This window comes from Barbus barbus, assembly GCF_936440315.1.
Source record: "Barbus barbus genome assembly, chromosome: 41".
Lineage (NCBI taxonomy): Eukaryota > Metazoa > Chordata > Actinopteri > Cypriniformes > Cyprinidae > Barbus > Barbus barbus.
In genome coordinates, this window is record NC_136719.1 from 8,548,196 (window position 1) to 8,567,989 (window position 19,794).

At 36.7% G+C, this 19,794-nt stretch overlaps 2 protein-coding genes across 4 annotated transcripts in view; one reads left to right on the forward strand and one right to left on the reverse strand.

Moving 5' to 3' along the window:
• The window catches only part of foxp1a (forkhead box P1a), a 46,664-nt gene extending 32,219 nt beyond the window's left edge, over positions 1 to 14,445 (forward strand). Inside the window, exons 4-17 of one of the 3 annotated variants that reach the window (XM_079402859.1) lie at positions 1,578 to 1,715; positions 1,985 to 2,074; positions 2,327 to 2,453; positions 3,346 to 3,511; positions 6,814 to 6,918; positions 8,532 to 8,619; positions 8,880 to 8,963; positions 9,082 to 9,289; positions 10,005 to 10,081; positions 10,238 to 10,339; positions 10,414 to 10,535; positions 10,624 to 10,687; positions 10,983 to 11,146; positions 12,797 to 14,445. In XM_079402859.1, the coding sequence (XP_079258985.1) occupies positions 1,578 to 1,715; positions 1,985 to 2,074; positions 2,327 to 2,453; positions 3,346 to 3,511; positions 6,814 to 6,918; positions 8,532 to 8,619; positions 8,880 to 8,963; positions 9,082 to 9,289; positions 10,005 to 10,081; positions 10,238 to 10,339; positions 10,414 to 10,535; positions 10,624 to 10,687; positions 10,983 to 11,146; positions 12,797 to 12,959 (1,698 nt within the window). In that variant the 3' untranslated portion in view covers positions 12,960 to 14,445. The remainder of the gene's footprint in view (positions 1 to 1,577; positions 1,716 to 1,984; positions 2,075 to 2,326; positions 2,454 to 3,345; positions 3,512 to 6,813; positions 6,919 to 8,531; positions 8,620 to 8,879; positions 8,964 to 9,081; positions 9,290 to 10,004; positions 10,082 to 10,237; positions 10,340 to 10,413; positions 10,536 to 10,623; positions 10,688 to 10,982; positions 11,147 to 12,796) is intronic. The other 2 variants (XM_079402860.1, XM_079402861.1) reach the window with 2 other exon arrangements.
• Positions 14,446 to 15,616: 1,171 nt separating this feature from the next.
• Positions 15,617 to 19,794, reverse strand: part of tns2a (tensin 2a) — a 65,108-nt gene continuing 60,930 nt past the window's right edge. Inside the window, 5 exon segments of the mRNA XM_079402849.1 lie at positions 15,617 to 16,095; positions 16,320 to 16,349; positions 18,353 to 18,421; positions 18,549 to 18,717; positions 18,796 to 18,873. Of these exon segments, the coding sequence (XP_079258975.1) occupies positions 15,954 to 16,095; positions 16,320 to 16,349; positions 18,353 to 18,421; positions 18,549 to 18,717; positions 18,796 to 18,873 (488 nt within the window). The 3' untranslated portion in view covers positions 15,617 to 15,953.

The window sequence follows — 19,794 nt, forward strand, 5'->3', positions numbered from 1 at the left end:
CACAGCGCACTGTCAGTCAATAAATGGGAAAAAAGTGACTGGCATTACTTTTTTGAAAAAGTAACTCAGATATTTTCTTGTAAATTAAAAAGTAATGCGTTACTTTACTAGTTGCTTGAAAAAAGTAATATTACGTAACTCGCGTTACTTGTAATGCGTTACCCCCAACACTGACGGTAATAATACAGAGGAACGCAGGAACAGAAACGTTAAAATATCGATTCTGCTCGGAGTGAACCGATTGACTTTTTTTTTTTTTCGTTTTCAAGCCCTGCTTAAAATAAAGTGTTATCAACTGTGGTTTTCAAAATTGTTTGTGTATTTGTTTACTTGGTCTTGTTGATGTTGACTGTTGAGGCCCAGAGGACTTGGAAACTATTCCCTGAATGTCTAAACAATAAAATATTGTCTGGCATAGTCCTACTCTGGAATCTCTTTTTAGCTGTTCAGTTGTTTTCAAAGTGTTTACTATCCTTGGGGAAGAGGATTGAAATTGGGTTTGTGGAAAGCCCTTTGTTCTTGGAGTTAGTGATGTGCTTTTTTTTTACATCACAAGGTGTGCAGATGAAATGTTTCAAGCCTTGTTCAACTTGATGAAATCAATCAAAACCATTTTGAAGAGGCTATTAAATGTATCATCATCCTGCAGTTTGACATATTGTCCATATTGCATCAGTTTTATAAATACAGTCTGTGGCTTTAGTACCAAATCAGTACTTCAAATAAAAAGATAAAGGCATCTAAAGAAATCTTCAAACAGTGTCTGACTTAATGCAATACCTACACTCTATCTAACTATTTCTGGATGCACACTCATACCTTGTGATGATCTGGCTGTGTGTACGGATGATTAAAATGCGTGTCTTGTTATTAGTGAAAGCACAGTCAGTTTTGTATTAAGTGAATATAAATGATTGTTACAAAACATTGGGTGTTTGTCAAAATATTGGATGTGTGCTTTATAGCTTGCAGTGAAAGTGCAGCCTAATTGACCTGCTGCTGTATATTATTTTGTTAATATTAATTACTGGAGATATTGAAGAATAAGAGGCAACCATTCGCTGCACTCGGCTGGATAAACTTATTAACTTTAAATCATATTAAAAACAAATATTAACACAACTTTAAGCCTAACAGGAAGAAAATGCACAGCTAATTTTAATCACAGACCTGCTTCTGTTAAATTCTGACAGTGCTGAATTAGTGACAATATTATCACTAATAACAAAAATAATTAGTAGTTTTTTACTATTTGATTACTTTTTGGTTTAGTTCTCAATTTGTAAATGTTGAATATTTGATTTTGTTAGCTCTCTGCAAGCACTATTTACTTTTATTCATCTTTATTACAGACTGTTTAATTGGAAAAGCTTGAATCAATGTTTTTTTTTATTTAATAAATATTTTAATTACTATTTTACAATGTAATAAAAGCATATTAGATTGTTACGGTGTCATGACAGTCCTGAAATTTCACTGGTATTGGTATCGGCTACTACATTTTTGGTATCAGGATAAGTCTAATAAACAGCTACTGCATTATAAATAATGAAGTGGTTGTATGTGTGTATCTCTAGGTGGCTATATCAGTGGGGATGATAACTCCTCAGGCCATCACCCCTCAGCAGATGCAGCAGATCTTTCAGCAGCAGGTCCTGAGCCCCCAGCAGCTCCAACTGTTACTGCAGCAACAACAGGCCCTCATGTTACAGCAGGTACACACACACACACACACACAGTGTGGTGCATCTTCGCAGTACCGCAACAACAAAAAAATATCATTTAGTGTAGTTAGTTACTAAAAGAGACTCAGGGCTGTGGTCCTCAACTACCCTCCCATATAAGCTAAAAATGTCTCAAAATGATCTCAAAATGCCCAGATTTCATATTATTAATCAACCTGGTCAATATATAAGTCACTCACTAGTGTGTAAAATACCTTGCATTGATACGTGACTTGTTTTTGGTGTTAATGTTTTCTCAGCAACAGCTTCAGGAGTTCTATAAGAAACAGCAAGAGGAACTCCACCTGCAGCTCCTGCAGCAACATCATGCTGGGAAACCCAGTAAAGAGGTAACAGCATCACAATATACCCCAGAGGACCATCAGAGCCATTTATTGCAGTCAGTGCCAGATTTCCACTTGCCACATTTCTGTCTGTTGTTGGCTTTGTGCGACTGTACTCTTTGTGAGACACCGGCTGTGGTGTCTGCAGCATTACTCACTTGAGTGTAAGTGCCGGCTGTGAAACGATGCTATGAGTGAATGAAGACAGGCAGTGACTGTACTGGGAGTGTCAAGTGTCTGTCTCTGTATTTCTAACAGCAGATGATGGCCCAGCAGATGGCTATACAGCAGCAGTTACTCTCCGTTCAACAGCAGCACCTGCTCAACCTGCAGAGACAGGGCCTGTTTTCTGTCCCGTCGGCTCTCACCGGTACACTGGCCCAAGGTAAGAACCCCTCACTAGGGATGCTCATTTCAGTTTTCCCAACCAAAAATCGCTACTCGTTATCCGAACATTAACCGTTAACTGATAAGATTTCAATAATAAATTAGTAGGCTATTAAATAAAAAAAATTAAATGTGTGAGTGTGTGACCCGTTAAAAAAAAAAAAAAATCACGGGTTTATTTTAATGTGCAAACAGCAGCATGGAGAATAACAGCAACAATAGAACCTGGATTCCCACATCAAGTCATCACGCACTTGTAGCGCTTCTGAGAACAGAAAAACATGATATCAATAAAATAAATAGGCCTACATGAAATATTTTTCACTTAAATAACAAATTAAGATGATAAAACAGAAACACACTGACAAATTATATGCAATTAAAAGAACTGTCAGTCTTTTTTTCGTCAGACATTAAAAGTTAAATAGCAGTCCTACCTACAGCAGTGAGATCCTCCAGCATGGTGTGTCAGTCACCTCTCCTAACTCTCGACCTGTGATCAGTCAAGCTCGTGTTGGATGTAGGGTTGCAAAGTGTGTTTTTTTCCATGGAATTGGGCTAATTTTAAACTGTTGCCCTGGGTTGATTTTTACTCGTGGGTCATCAAATATATATAGCATACGTTTCTTTCACCATGCAGCAAATTAAAAAAAAATAAATAATACTTGGAAAAGATGCTTAAACCAACCCCAAAAATATATACAAAAATATAGCACAACTGTTTTCAGCGTTGAGATTATTAAATATTTCTTGAGCAGCAGAGATTATTTGAAATACAGCTGTCACACGGGTTTCAGAGGTTAATGGGTGATTGAATGGAAAAACGGAATCATAGATATAGAGGTCTTATTAGTTTTCTGGTGATCTAATGAAGGCAGTGTCTCTCACAGGTTTGATCCCTGCTGAGCTTCAGCAGCTGTGGAAAGAGACGGCAGATGCACGACAGGAGGAGAAGAGTAGAGGAGACAAATCCCCTTCTCCTCCCAAAATTCAGATCCTCAACCACCACTCCAGCACTAATGGACATCACGTGCACCGGCCCAGCCGGAGAGACAGGTACATCATAATTATTCAACTTTTTTTTTTCTTGACTCAATATTTTATTGCATTCAAGCATGTGCCATTTATTTAGGTTTAGCCAGAAATCATGTGTGTGTTGGTTTTTCTTAAGAATACTTAGTTAATATTTGCACTTAATGCTCTTTCGCTCCATATGTTAAATTTGAGCGCTCAATAGTAAATGAACAAAAGGAAACTGAAGCTCTTCAGTAACAAGTTAATTAACTCCCCAAACGTATCCTATATTAGATTAATCAGATATGTACACAACATACACATTACTTCATGCATCTGCACAAAAAAAAAGAAAATGCACAAGTTAACTTGACCGTGCTAGTCACAATGTGCAACTCTAGTTGTTAATGCACTCTTCCTGTAACAACACGCTGAAACACCAGCAAGTACAGCACAAAGAATTTCCCACATTCTGTTTCAGTAGTGTTCTCATTATTAGTTTATATTACAGATTGACACTGCACATTTTACACCAACTGTATTTTCATTATCAAAGTGAAGACATTCAAAGCCATAGTTTTACAGCATACCAACCAATAAGACCTCAAGGTATGACACCTTAACCAATCAGAAATAATTTAAGCCCGTAATAATGTTTTTGTTGTTTACAAAATGGTCTTAAAATGACAAGATTCTAATTATTTCTTAAGAGTATTTATCTCACTGAAATTTAGTATTTGATGACTAGTCAAACCAGTCAGGTTGTGGGAGGTTCTTAATACAGTATGTTGTATTGAAAGAATACTGTTGACAAATGTCAGGTGTCTTTAAAGGCATTTGTCTTTGTGGTTGTGTGAAAGGTGACCGTCAGTGTCAATGCGTTCCCTGTGGGCTTTTCTTCATATACACACATGAACAAACACACCTCCATCTCCATGTTTGTCGAGGTTTCAGGAGATTGTTTGTCAGAAGCACTTGACTGTTGTCAGTCTTTAAACTCTCACTGTGTGAATATTGTCTCTGTAATATGTTGCTGCATGTAGACATGCTTGAACTTGTTTCCACATGTGCGTGAACTGGAGAAATTGGGGTTAAGAATCAGCAACCTTCTGGATCCCCAGCCCTGAGTCTTAACCGCTACACCACACCACCCTGTTAACAGTAAATGCTCAGATTACAGTAGGTGCCATTGTGTCCTAGCGTTGCATTGATGTGGTCTGTATTGTCAGCAGAGCCCTCTTTTGGCCCGCCTGTGATTGTTTGCATGGTATTGGTGGAGGGTGAGGTCTCAAGGACTGTGTGGTCAGTTTCATGTGTCATGTAAACTCCTGCCCGCCAGAGAGACGCCTGCAACTAAAACCTTAAGTGCAGCCGCTGGCACCAGAGAACAAACCCTTCACCCCTTCTAGAAGACCACAACATGCGGGCATTGTCTATCCATCTCTCCTTCTGGCTTACTGAGTGACATGCAAACACACTTTTCCGCTGATGGAGTGAGGGATGAAATGTAATCAATCCTTTAAAATCTGCCATGCTCCATTTTGATACAGTGTACTACTGTAATGTTGAGTGCTTATTCCTGAGAGGCAAGCATTTGACATTGAGCTGGGATCTTCAGCGCCTCATCTGCAAGAACAAACAGTTCATTGCTCAGATTTGTTTTATTGTGTCTGCTTGCTAGCTTCTTTGATTGTTCAGCGTGTTATAAGGATGGAAATAACAAAGTCTGTTTTAATTTGTCAAGTGTGAGTCATTGCCTAGGCTGGGGTTGTGTTCAAGCACTGAGAGAGAAAACATGCCCGCTGTAGACGCTTTCTCTTTGTTTCGGTGTAAGGGAAGGAATCCGCTGGCAGAGACGCACAGGGCTCTCTTAGGCGAGAAAAGAAGGTCATGGGTCAAAGGACACAACCTCGCTTGATCCCAAACAAATAAAGCATTCTTGGCATTTTATAAAATACAAAAATAAATCACTTTGTCAAGCAGTCCACTGTTTGATACAAAGTCCTAAACATGTCCAGCTAGTTTGTCAGCTGGTTCTGAGCCGAAGAATAGTGCTTTATGAAAACATCTGACAAAATGCTATCAGGGTTGCTTTTAATTCCCCAAAAATACTGCGCTAAACTACAGTTCGAAAGTTCAGGGTCAGAAATAAATACTTTTATTCTGCAAGGACAGATGGGATAAAAAGTGACAGTAAATACTGTATATTTGTAATGTTACAAAAGATTTCTATTTCAAATAAATGCTGTTCTTTGAAGCTTTGTTCATCAGAAGAATTTATCAAGGTTTCCACAAAAATACTAAGCAGCACAATTGCTTTCAGCATTGATAATAAGAAATCAGTGTATTAGAATATTTAAAGGGTTGTCACTGAAGACTGAAGACACTGAAATCACAAAAATAAATTGCATGTTTATAAGTTGCCCATTTATTTTTTTTTGATCAAATAAATGCAACCTTGGTGAGCATAAGAGGCTTCTTTCAAAAACATGAAATCTTGCCAACCCCAAAAAAGTAGTGAATAATACTTCAAATTTACAAAAAAATAAATAAAAAAAAATGCTGTACAACAAATACTATCATGTAGTAAGTTCTTTCATTTATCATTATTTTTATCACATTATAGTAATGGTGCTGCATTAATGATAATTCAGAAAAAAAAAATCATAATGACAGCAATTTTAAATAGAGCTGCACGACTGTTTAACGATACTGCACACAGTGATTCATGCCTCACAACAAGATGCATCACAATATCGAAATATTGTGATTGAAAACAAGCCTGTCAAGTGGAAAGACACTCAGCGGAAAGCATGAATCTGCAGTATCAGGTGCAGTCTTGCGGTTTACCTCGTTTTTTTTTTTTTTTCCATACCTTACTGTTAGAAACTCTGGTTTCAGAATTTATGCTAATGTTCTTCTTTCTTTTAAAGTATTTGTAGGAAATATGAATGAAAGCAAATACCTAAAAATCTTGAGTGCTGTATTGAAGGATTGATGCAAAATAAAATGTAGGCTTTATTGGTGTAATTTATTATTTAGATTTTGAGGTGAAAGATGGCAAACGTTCTAGACAGGCTTTGAGAGATGCACAACTTCTTGACATCATCTTGGCATGTCCCAAATATTTCAGAGATTGCTCAAGAACAAATGAAAGTGGTGTGATTTGGGTTGAAATGGAAGGAGCAGAGCCCTATGGGTCACATAGTTGCACAGTGTCTCAACACAGTTCACAACAGTGGCATTGTCCGGTGCAATCCTGTACTATTAACCTTTAAAAAGTACTTGACAGGTACCCAAGCACGCTTCAGATTCTGCATTTATTGTGTCTGTTTTTGCTTCAGTTCTCAGGAGAGTCATTCCCAGAGCGCCCATCCTTTATACAGCCACGGCGTATGCAAGTGGCCAGGCTGCGATGCTATGTTCGGAGACTTCCAGTCATTCCTCAAGTGAGTCAACAGCTCTCATCCTCTGCGTTTTATTATGCTGTTTGTCCTGTTTGCAGATCTGTGAGGAGGAGCTGTATGCGGCTGTAATCTAATTATCATTTCTGAGTGTGCTAGCTGCCTTTTTTACAGCTTATTTTATGTGCTTCTTTCCCTTTTACTCTGTTCATTTGTTTTTTGTCCTTATTCACTCCTTCCACTGTCGCCAACCTCCATTTACTTGTATATATGTATATTCCGGCCACGTCTCTTTATTTTCTTTCCGTTTCCTTCTCTCTTTCCCTCTTTCTTTCTCTCTCTCTCTCCCCTGTGGCGTTGCAGCCATGGGGCCCCTCAGGGTTGAGCTCAGTGCACTGATAAACAGAGTACCATGGTGATCCTGGCCATCCCTCCCAAAACAAACAACAGGAGGATGTTTATCTGTGCCCCTTCCACTGACCCTGACCCCTGCTCCCAGTCCGAGGCCCCACCCTGTCTATTGCCACAACACTGCCTTTTGTTCTTCAGCTCAGGCACAGTTGCACTATTAAAAGCATGTTCCAAACTATCACATCGCACTGAGAGTCACGTGCCGTACCTGTGAATGAGGTGCTTAGCCTTCTTAATAAGCTTTCTTCATTCACAAATATGCTATAATCACAATTTTATTACTGTAGTATTTTCAGAATGTCAGAATCTCCCTCTCTTTATTTAGTAGTAAATTCAGTACTGTATTGTCAAGAAGACTATTTCATGGATATATGTTCACAAAAGCAGTTATGGTTATGGGTTGGAGTGTTAAAGAAATTCATTTTTGTTGGTATATTTTTTGCTAGAGGAGGAAGTTGGTTAGATGAAAGCCTTGCACAGATTTTCTTTGAACACAGCACCCTCTACTTCTCAATAGTAGTATTGCATCCTGTACATTTAGGTTGATTAGTAATGTATGATATACGATCAAATCATTCTTTTGAGTTCATTGTTTTTAAATATTTATTCAGACTCATTCACATTGCATGTTTGGGAGTAAAAAGGTGAAGTGATGTTGAAATCCTAATCGTAGCAACGATATGTACTATAAAAGCTTAGAAGATTTTTTTAAAGAAATTATTTTAATTTAGCAGTGATGCATTACATTGATCAAAACTGACAGTAATGGCATTTGCAATTTTACTGTTTTATTTCCATTAAATGCTGTTCTTTTGAACTTTACTTTAACTAAAAAAAAAATCTTGAATAGGATGTATCATGATTTCCACAAAAAAATACTTAAACATTAAAAACATTTCAACATTTCTAAATATTTCTTGTGTGGAAAATCGGCATATTAGAAAGATTTCTGAAGGATCATGTGACACTGAAGACTAGAGTAATGATACTGAAAATTCAGCTTTTCTATCACACAAATACATTACTTTTTAAAGTGTATCAAAATAGAAATTTTTTTAAATTGTAATATTTCACAATATTTCAGCTTTTACTGTATTTTTGATAAATTCAGCCTTAGTGAATATAAGGGATTTTCAAAAGGTAAAAATCTTACCAACATTCAAATTAAACCAATGCAATAACTTGTGATTATGTTTTAATGACAGTCCTTATACTGAACGTCTGCATGTGTGTGTTGTGTTTTTCAGGCATTTGAACAGTGAACATGCTCTGGATGACAAGAGCACAGCGCAGTGCAGAGTTCAGATGCAGGTGGTTCAGCAGCTGGAACTGCAGGTAAGGCTTTACAAACACTCAACACAATTGCTTTTTTCCCAAACGGAACTGGTTTTTGATTATGGTGTATTTAATGCTGATTAGACTGAGGAAATGTTTGTTTTCTGCTTTGCATTTAGTTGAACATCCTGCTTTAATCTGAGCTCTAATCTTTTTCCTGTTCTGTATGTACACATAAAGAAAAACCATGTGGACGCTAGACAACAGTAAACTCTGTTTATCATTGGTACATCTCTGTTGTGTTTGTGTTTGTCAAACAGCTCGCCAAAGACAAAGAACGCCTTCAGGCCATGATGGCCCACCTCCATGTCAAGTCTACTGAGCCCAAACCTGCCCCTCAGCCAGTATGTCACTTTATTTGCCATTTACTCGGTTTGATTAAACACATTTGTGTAGTTCTGAAGATACACTTCAAGATTTGGTGAAATATTAAACTGTTGTTTTTGTTGTTGTTGTTGTTAGGTGAATCTGGTGTCTAACCTCACGCTTGCCAAGGCAACCGTTCCCAAAACCACTCCCTCTATGAGTCTTTCCCAGAGTGCCACAGCCCCATCTACACCCCTCACGTCACTCCCCCAGATGCCCTCCGTCATCATACCCACCAGCCTGCACAGCATGGGACCCATTCGCAAACGCTACTCTGACAAATACAACATAGTCATGGACCAAGGTGAGATCCGTGACCTCTGACCCACAGTCACTGTAGTGCAGTGATCAGGCCTCTACAATAACAATGACCCTAAATCAGTATGAGGGAAATGTGGGCCATTGGAACCGTCACCTGCCCAGTAGGGTTATTTCAATTTTCAGAAAAGGAGGATCCTGCTCCTCCTTCAGTCCACATGTAACATGATTTCAAGTCATAAAATGTTTTTTTCCCAAAAAGAGTAAACGTTCAATACTAAAATGAATTTGCTGTGCATGCAGAAAAGGATAGGTCCTGCACAACATTCATGCATTGATTATTTCTTTGTAAATAGATTTTTCTATCTATCTATCTATCTATCTATCTATCTATCTATCTATCTATCTATCTATCTATCTATCTATCTATCTATCTATCTATCTATCTATCTATCTATCTATCTATCATCTTTTATCAGATGTTTCCAACCTGTAAAATTATAAACTGTTGCACAAGTCTTTCTTTTCTTTCTTTCTATCGATCTTTCTTTCTATCGATCTTTCTTTCTCTCTCTCTCTCTCTCTCTCTCTCTCTCTCTCTCTCTCTCTCTCTCTCTCTTTCTTTCTTTCTTTCTCTCTCTTTTCTGTGTGAGAGTTACGTTTGCATACATGGAAAACCCCATTTTCAAAAAACCCCTAAAAAGACCGGATTGCTTTGATAAATGAAGTGTAACTGACAGCACCCTTCTCCTGTGTCTCAGATATTGTGCAGAATAAGGAGTTCTACCTGAGTGCTGAGGTCAGACCTCCGTTTACATACGCTGCTTTGATCAGGCAGGTAAGGAGCCATCATCGAGGTCTGCACCATCATTTCTGATAAGACAGCCATCAAACAGGATTTCTGAACAAACTGAAGATCAATTTTAGTTAGACGTTGATTTGTATTTTTCATCAGCTGCCATATGAGATACATGTACCCCTTTTTAATTTATAGGCCATTTTGGAGTCTCCTGAGAAGGAGCTAACACTAAATGAAATCTACAACTGGTTCACTCGAACGTTTGCTTATTTCAGACGCAATGCAGCAACGTGGAAGGTAACTGAAAAGATACAGTTTTGAATGATTTCCTGTGCCTTGGATCAGTTTGTTAATTTATTCTGTGATCTCAGAATGCAGTTCGCCACAACCTCAGTCTTCACAAGTGTTTTGTACGAGTCGAGAATGTGAAGGGGGCCGTTTGGACTGTGGACGAGCTGGAGTTTCAGAAAAGAAGGCCACAAAAGATCACTGGGTAACTGCAAATCTCATTGCAAAGATTTAATTGGCACAGATTCCTCTGAAGTCATTGTTGCTCATGACACTGATATCGGTTTCTTCAGATCACCTCTGGTGAAGAACATCCAGTCCAGTCTGGGTCAGAATCCCACCCTGTCTTCTCTGCAGGTATGGAGTCATTCATACATAAGCTACCGTTTTAATAGTTTGAGGTTGGTAAGATTTTTAATATATTATAAAATGTCATTTATTCCTGTGATTAGAAAAGCTGAATTCTCAGCATCATTACTCCAGTCTTCAGTGTCACATGATCCTTCAGAAATCATTCTAACATGCTTGTCTTTACTGTCACTTTTGATAAATTGAATGCATCCATACTCCATACTTTGGAATGGTAGTGTATTTAACTTGTTTGTAATATCAGTGTTATTTTCCATGGCCTTAAAACATTGTTTTTCCTCAGGCAGCGATGGTGGACAGCAGTTTGCACCTGTATGGCTCAGCGTCCATGGGAGCGTCGAGTCTGAAGGCTCTGGCCAGCGCACTGCATGAGGACATGAGTTCTCACGATCATGACGAGGGCTCCCACAGCGACTCCAGCCTGGAGCTCTCTCCGGTGCCCACACTGTGAGTCCACTCTCCTGCCTGTCCAACATCTCTCACATAAACCCTGAGAACATCTATCAGCCACTGACTGGCTTATTCAAAGATTAGATGAGGGAAGATGCCCCCCTTAAGGTCAGAGTGCATTTACTTTTAGATGATGCAGGATGATGATGATGCATCAGCCAGTGTGTTATGAGGGGAAATAAATTAGAAACAATGACTAAATTACAAAATAAAAAAAACGGGGAAAGATGGCACCTACCTGGAACAAGATAAAAGAGAAATTAAATAAAAAAAAAATATATATATATATAATTGTTTTGACAATTTATTTGAATTGACGATTTAATCAAATGAGCAGTGACAAAGAAAGTAGAATCCCAGTAAAAAATATTCATCTGAAAGGTAAATGTATTCTATGACTTACATACAGGCACGTTTATATATACTTAAGTTGCCCATATTTTAACTGAAGATATGTCATAATGGCAACACTATGAATGCAGAATATGTTCACCCAATTAGCCTGTATGTTTTTAAATGTCTGAAATGTTAATCTAATTTATGGACATATTGAATAACAACTCCATTATTGTGGGGTTATCTTAATTATCTTGTCCTAAAGGTCTCATTTTACCTTTTTGCATCAAAATAAAAAATTCAAATAACTGCTCTTCCCCAACAGTATTATAACTAAAACTAAAATGAAAACCATAAAATAAACTGAAAACATTTAATAAAACCTTTTAATTTCAGCTAGTTTCAAAGGCAACATTTCTCATTTTAATTTAGTTAAACTTGATGTATTAATAAGAACTATCAAGAAACATAAGAGAAAAATAAAAGCTACTAAAAATAAAAAGTTATTTCAGTTTCTCAATAACATTGCTTCACAAAGATAAAAACATTAATATACACTTAAAAAAAAAAGAAATTATAATAAATGTCTTTTATAAATAGTATAAAATCTCTCTCTCTCTCTATATATATATTAATGTGTGTGTATATATATATATATATATGTATATATGTATATATATGTATATATATATATATATATATATATATGTATATATGTATATATATATGTATATATGTATATATATATATATATATATATGTATATATATATATATATATATATATATATATATATATATATATATATATATATATATATATAGGCATGAAATATTTATTTATATTGCTCTTTTGTTGGTTTTGATTGCTGCATTTGTAAGTTGCTTTGGATAAAAGCGTCTGCTAAATGACTGAATAAATAAATATGCGTGTTAAGTTTGAAGTTACTGAAAGCTTTAACTTTACTTCAAAAGTAAAAAAAAAAATTGTAACACTTCACTACTGTTTTTACTTTATCATTTTACAGGTTAGAAACATTTGAACAAACTATTGCACTATTTTTATGTGAGAATTATGTCCAAATCTAAAAACATTAAGGTAATTCAATATAACACTATGTAATAGATCGCCATTTTCCAGAGACAAAATTAGATCAGTCAACCTCAAAACTGTTTTGACTGTCAAAATCTCACAAATGATGATATTCTGATTAAAAGACAAAATTGTCATTCATCAGAAGCGATGGGATGAATTTGTTGAAGTCAGATTTTCAGTTTGATCCTGGCTGACGTGAGCGGTCTTTGTTCACAGGCATCAGTCTCAAATCAAAGAGGAGCCGATGGAGGCCGAGGACTACAATGGCTCCATGTCTCCAGAGACAGAAGACCAGCACAGTCCAGACACCAACCACCACGAGCACGACTCTGCCTGCCAGCCGGGGTTCTCCTCGTCACCTCACTCGTTCCACTGCTGAGATCCTCGCCCATCCGTCGGCCCTCCTCCATCAGACTCACAAAACTGACAGCTGCAACTTTTCCTTTTGGGAACAGCCATTTATTTATTGTTTCGATGTACCTGTTTCTGTTGTATGCAGTGGTTTTGACCTCACTGGTACTAAAGGGCTCCTCTTTGTTTGAAAAGGTTGCCCATCAGCTCGCAGAGGACAAAAGAGGGCGCTGTAGACTACACGTCATCTTCGGTTTGTATATTAAACACTACAGCACCTGAACTCCATCAAGCGCTTACCTGAAAGGGAAGGTGGTTTCCCTGTCAACTGAGGAAAATGAATTTTTAAGCTGTCTATGATGAGATATTTAGCTTTCCACAAAATCAGCTGTGAATGCTGAATGAAAAGCTCTTTGTTTGAATCACCTCTGCCTCAAATACTGTAGGGTTAGTCGCCATCAGGGCCGTCACTTACGTTCACGGGGCGCTGATGAGATTTCGATGGGCGGCCCAGTGAGGCTGTAACATAGAGGACATGACGACGGCCCCGGTAACGTGTGGCCTTAAACTTTGGGCTGCTTATTGGTAGAATGGAAAACGAAATTGTGAATGTCTTTTTATCTTTTTTACCTCTGTTTTTTCAAGATAAAAACAAAACCAAAGGGGAACATTTTATAACCAGCACTTGATGAATGTTTTTTCAATTGTAGTTTTTGATTTGTTTTTCACTTGGTGTGCACAGAAGGTTACTGTATTTTCATTATCCCAAACATTTTCTCAAAGGAAATTCACAACGGTCCCAATTATTCGGTTATTAGTAAAGCTTTTTTTTTTAGTTTTCCTGTTGTAGAAAGAATCAACAGTTACCAAAGATTGTGAAAGATATTTTTTTGTGTACCCTGTTTACATTGTCCCTTCTGATATGGCCAAGACTAAGAGGTCTTCACTTGAGTCCAGGATGCGTTTAATGTCAAACTCATGTAATCATTTGATCTGACAACTAGTAATTGTACCACAGTAGATAAGAAAATAATTGACTGAGTAACTTGTTACACATGTCCAAAAGAAATAGATCATCTATTTCAAATCAACTATGTCAGTTTGTTCAATACTTCTGAATAAATGGCCTTATGATTAATAAATTCTTGTATGAAAATGTGAAAAAATTATATGGTGTCAGCGTTTTCCATTATAAATAATTCTAAATGTATAAATTCACTCTTTTTTCATTTATGCAAATATATGAACGGTGCATTAAATGCACAACAAACGAGCACAAAATAAAGTTAATAAACGGACTAATCCAATTTGAGGTGTATGAATAATACACACACGTCCTCTGATTTAAAGTATAATCCATGATGATGGTGGTAAATGAATAGAATAGTGCATTAGAACTGAAATAATTCACATCATGCATTCAGATTTGGTACCATGACTTTACATTTATTATATTTTTCACTTGTGCATACACTGAAACAATTACATAAGGTAATAAAAAAAACAACTTATCAAAATCCTTCCATGTAGTTTTTTTTTTCTTTTTACTTTCCAAGTCAGCTGCATGTGTGAAAATATATTACTACATAAAAAGATCAATAAGAAAATACAGAATACAATATATTAAAGTCATACATGTCTTACTATCTGTCAAAAACAGAACTAACTTGTTGATAAAGGGAAGTCAAATAAATGGCACAGCTTAAAGTAACTGATTGAGTACACGGCCACGTCTTTGGTTATAAACAGCTTCTGGAGATCGTACGCAAAGAATGAAGGCGGAAACGTCCACCCGTCCAATCAGTTTAAAGGCTGGTTACATTCCAATATGTTCTTCTACACAATATGGTAGGCAATGGTACAGCATGATGCGTGACTATTGGTTGTATATGATGTGTGGATGGTTATGAACCACTGTCTACCTTATTTATATTCTGTTTATGAACAGTGCATGAAATACACAACAAATGGGGACAAAATAAAGTTCCTTCCTACTCTAAAGGGAACCAAATTCTCTCTGGTTAATCACATGACCGCCAGCCTTCCATTATTACATCATACTACATGAATATTCATTTATTAAATCTTCCTAATACTGGAACTCAGCGTCACGACTACGCCATGTCTGGTCCTCCTTCTGTTTCTCCGTCTCAAACGCTCAGTAACTTTCCCTATCATTCACAGACACCGGGCCAGAGTCAGAAACTATGGAAACTTATTCCACCAAAGCATTCAAAACAAAGGTACTTGAGAGTTTTTCATACAATTTGGACTTTTTCTCTCAATTCTGAATTGTGAGACAAACTCAGGATTGTGAGATATGAAAGGAATGAGGGAAAAAGTCAGAATTACAAGATAGAAACTTAAAATTGTGAGATATAAACTTAAAATTGCTAGAAAAAAAGTTATATATATATATATATATATACCTTTATATATATATATATATATATATATATATATATACATTTGTATTTTTTTACTGTGGCTGAAATAAGTTTCCAATAGAAACCATGGCACCTCCTTTCCAGTTAAAAGGACAAAAAAAAAAACCCAGAAATTTGGCTTTTGAATAAAATAAACATTTTCGACCATAATTTGTCAAAACTCAAAAACCAAATTGACATCAATATATATGATGATTGTCATACTGCGGAGCCTGTTATCTGTGCAATTCAGAAGTTTGAGTGCATATAACATTTATTTTATAGATGGGTCAATAACAGTGCTTTATATTTTTGAAATCCTCTGCTGCCAGGGTTATTTAGCAATCTTAGTGATTGTATTTCTCATGAACACCAAAACAGCTCTACAAAGGCAAAACCACAACAGACTGCTGGCTTTAGTTTGGTTACATTCTGTAGTATATTTTGGTTTTAATGTGTTTTGGCATCATGTTAGTCAACAGGAAAGCCCTTGTCTTTGCCGAAAAGTCTTAAACTTGACAGAAGGTGCAACATTACAGTCTTGTGAAGTGCATCAGTGTTCGTGAAGATAAACCGTTCTCCTCGTCCCCGGGGCCCTAGCGTCTCTGTGGTGCCAGCATTACTTTGTTAATGAAGTTGACGATGGCAGTCGCGGGCTGTTCGGGGTCCAGCTCTGCAAAAAGATGGCACACATTCTCTGCCATGCTGCCGGGCTTCTTGGCAACAAAACCAAATACTCTGAGAGGAGACAAAGAGATGCGCGAATGAGCGACTGGGGATAAAATATCAGTCAGACCAGCAATCCAAATAAGGAGTGAACGGATAGACAGGATGATCGGTCGTATGGTAATAAGAGTAAATTAACATGCACATAAGCACATAATCAGTTTCCTATCAGGAGCAACACAGAGGAAAGCAGCTGTCTGAAGAGTCCAGACAACACACATATCATTTAGACTTACTTAGAGGTCGTGCTGTCTGAGTTAGTCCACCTACGGCAGCAAGAGGGAGACAGAGACAAGACTGAGGAACAGACTCTCTCACACACACACACACACACACACGGGATGCTGCAGCCACACATGAACATGCTCTCAATCTGAGGACAAACATATACTCTACACGAGTACTGTGTATATTTAGTGTAATCTTGTGGTTGTAATATATTTGTGCTGCATGTGAATTGCGTTCTGATACATTTCCTATCGCAATGTCGAGCTCATGCAGCTAGATTTTGATTTCATTTACTTGTGTAGAGTATGCTTTGGATGTAACCCACAATGCTTTGAGGCTTCATCTTGGAGGTCTACATCAAATCAAATTTTGTAAATTAATTTTTTTTGTAATACATCCATAATTAGAATAAAACAACTTCAAACCATTGCTTTTGGGTAAAATATGAGTACTCTATATATAATATTGCTTTGGTCAGTGAAAGAGTTGTATTGTCTATTGTATTATGTAGGTGGATTTTGATGAGACATTTTCACTGGAGCAAGGGTTATCTTGGATTATGAACTCATATTTTGGTCAGAAGTTAAAAACGTCTTGATGGATTTGTTCATTACAATGTTTTGATTCACAATGATAGACTGCGGTTGCGTGGATTATGTTTTTATCAGCTGTTTTGGACTCTCATTCTGACGGCACCCATTCACTGCAGAGGACCAAGAGAAGTAATGCAAAATTTCTAAAAAGATCTATTCCCATGAAGAAACAAACTCATTTACATATTGGTTGGCCTGAGGGTGAGTACATTATCAGTACATTTTCATTTTTGGGTGAACTATTCCTTTAAGTTTGATCAAAGGCCCATTCTGACTTTTTTTCTTGTAATTATGTTTTTATCTCACTATTCTGAGTTTCTATCTTGTAATTCTGACTTTTTCTCGTAATTCTGTTTATATCTCACAATTTGGGGGCTCATGTAAATAAAAAATGCTCTTTCCTGTAACATCTGGTTTAATGTTATTGCCTCAAATTCTTTAGATGCAAGACTGGTAGCTGTGTGCCATGAAAGAGCGTTAACAAATAAATCACAGAGCCCAAACAATTTACAGGGTTCAAAGCGATGGTTTAAGAAAAGGAAAGTGTTCTGTCTGCACAGGGTGGGTTTGCATTTCAAAGCCCCAAAGCTTGTGTTTTACATAAAACTGGAAATACACACACATAAATTAGTAAAAAAAATAAATAAATATGCACATACTGCACAAACAGACAGAGCAGCCCACACAGAGTCATGCACTACCTGGTTCAAATTTAGAGCTACTACTAGTTCTAGGCAGGCAACTGTTGTAATGGGAATGGGAATGGGGATGGGATGGGATGGGATGGGATGGGATGGGAAGGGAAGGGAAGGGAAGGGAAGGGAAGGGAAGGGAAGGGAAGGGAAGGGAAGGGAAGGGAAGGGAAGGGAAGGGAAGGGAAGGGAAGGGAAGGGAAGGGAAGAAGGAAAGGAAAGGAAAGGAAAGGAAAGGAAAGGAAAGGAAAGGAAAGGAAAGGAAAGGAAAGGAAAGGAAAGGAAAATACAAAATATAAAAAAACTATATTTAAAAAAAAAAAGAAAACAAAGCAAAACAAAACCTAAAACAAAAACGCATAGCAAAACAAAACATCAAAACAAAAATATATATATAAAATTTAGAAAAAAATCCTCAATTATCAACAACAAAAGAAAACAAGAAGCAAAACAAAGCAAACAAAGAACAAAAAAAAAAAAACATTACACAAAACAAAAAAATAAGATATCGAAAGCAAAACAAAATAAAGAAACAACAACAACAAAAATTCTCCTATGTCCACATTTTCCTTTGTATATTTGCATTAACGGTTTAATTAATGGTTTGTGGAATGTGGAATGCACTGTAAACTTTGCATACTGTTGTACAACACACTGCAAAATAAAATAATGTAATAACAAATAACCACGTTTGAGAAAATATGTAGAGCAGATACTCTTGTACACCAGTTTGCATTTTTGCCATCGCAGTCTCACCTCCTGTCTTGTGGGTCCACACTGCTGAAAGTCACGCTGTTGATTGGATAATGTCTCCTGAAAAACACCCTGAAAACCCCAATCTCTCATAGTCAAACTCAGTGTGACAGTAACAGTCTGTCCTCATATTTCTATTACTCAGAGAAAACTGAAAAATGATATGGTTATACTTTCAAAGAGGAACTAGTGGGTGTACCTGCGCTGACTGTCTGTCAGTGTAATGCCCTGAGCTGACACCTTAAAGTGAACCACTGTAGCAGAAGGCCGAGGGCTGCGTGACATTGTGGCCCCTGTGGCTTTAGCGATAGCCTGGGGTCCCGTGAGAGACTCAGTCTCAACTGAGTTCAGGTACAGCACATTGCAGGCTAAGGAGAGATGTCAGAGGTTATAGACGTTACAGTAAGAAGTAACAAGTGAGGACAGATGTGCTGGCTCACACTCACCTGCTCCCTGTTTCAGAAGGTCTGCAGCTGTACTCATGTTACTGACTGGCTGAACCTCCACGACTTCACCTATTGGGTCTGAGAGTGTGACATTATGATTTATAGACCTGTCTCTGAGATTCAAACACTAGCAGTTGCTTAAATACAATTTGTGATCATATCTATTTACACTATGGTTAAAAAGTGTGGCAATTTTTAATTTTTGGTTTGATTTTGAAAGAAGTCTCAAACTCAACAAGGCTGCATTGATTTGACAAAAAAAAAAACAGTGAAACTGTGATATTGTGAAACATTTTTACAAATTGTATCTGTTTTCTTTTTGAATATATTTTCAAATGTAATTTATTCCTGTGATGCAAAGCTGATTTTTCAGCATCATTACTCCAGTCTTCAGTGTCACATGATCCTTCAGAAATCATTCTAACATGCTGATTTGCTGCTCAAGAAACATTTATTATTATTATCAATTTTGAAAACAGTTGTGCTGTTTAATATTTTTTGTGACAGTAATTATTTAAAATATATATCTTTATAACATAAATGTATTAACTATCACTTCTGATCAATTTAATGCATCCTTGCTGTATTTATAATATTCTTTTAAAAAATGGAGCTGTATGTATAATATACAGCTGTATATAACATTTTGGACAGTATACAATATACAGTACTAAATGGCAGTGTATGTATAATATTGTGTATTATAAAATATTATACATTCAATTCCATTTAGTCTATGTATAATACTGCACATTATACATGCAGATCCATGACAAAATTAAAAAAAATTTAGTTCAGCTGTCTGTCTAAAAATAACTGCCATTGCAAAATAATACAATAGACAATAAATAAAACAAAAAAGACGACACATTAGGTATATAATCTATAACTTATAAATTATCTACAACATTGTCTATGCTGGCCTCATGCAAAAACATACAGTCCAACCAGTGTTATCTGATTCGCAAAATGAGTCTTATGTTTGAGTGGTTGTTTTGA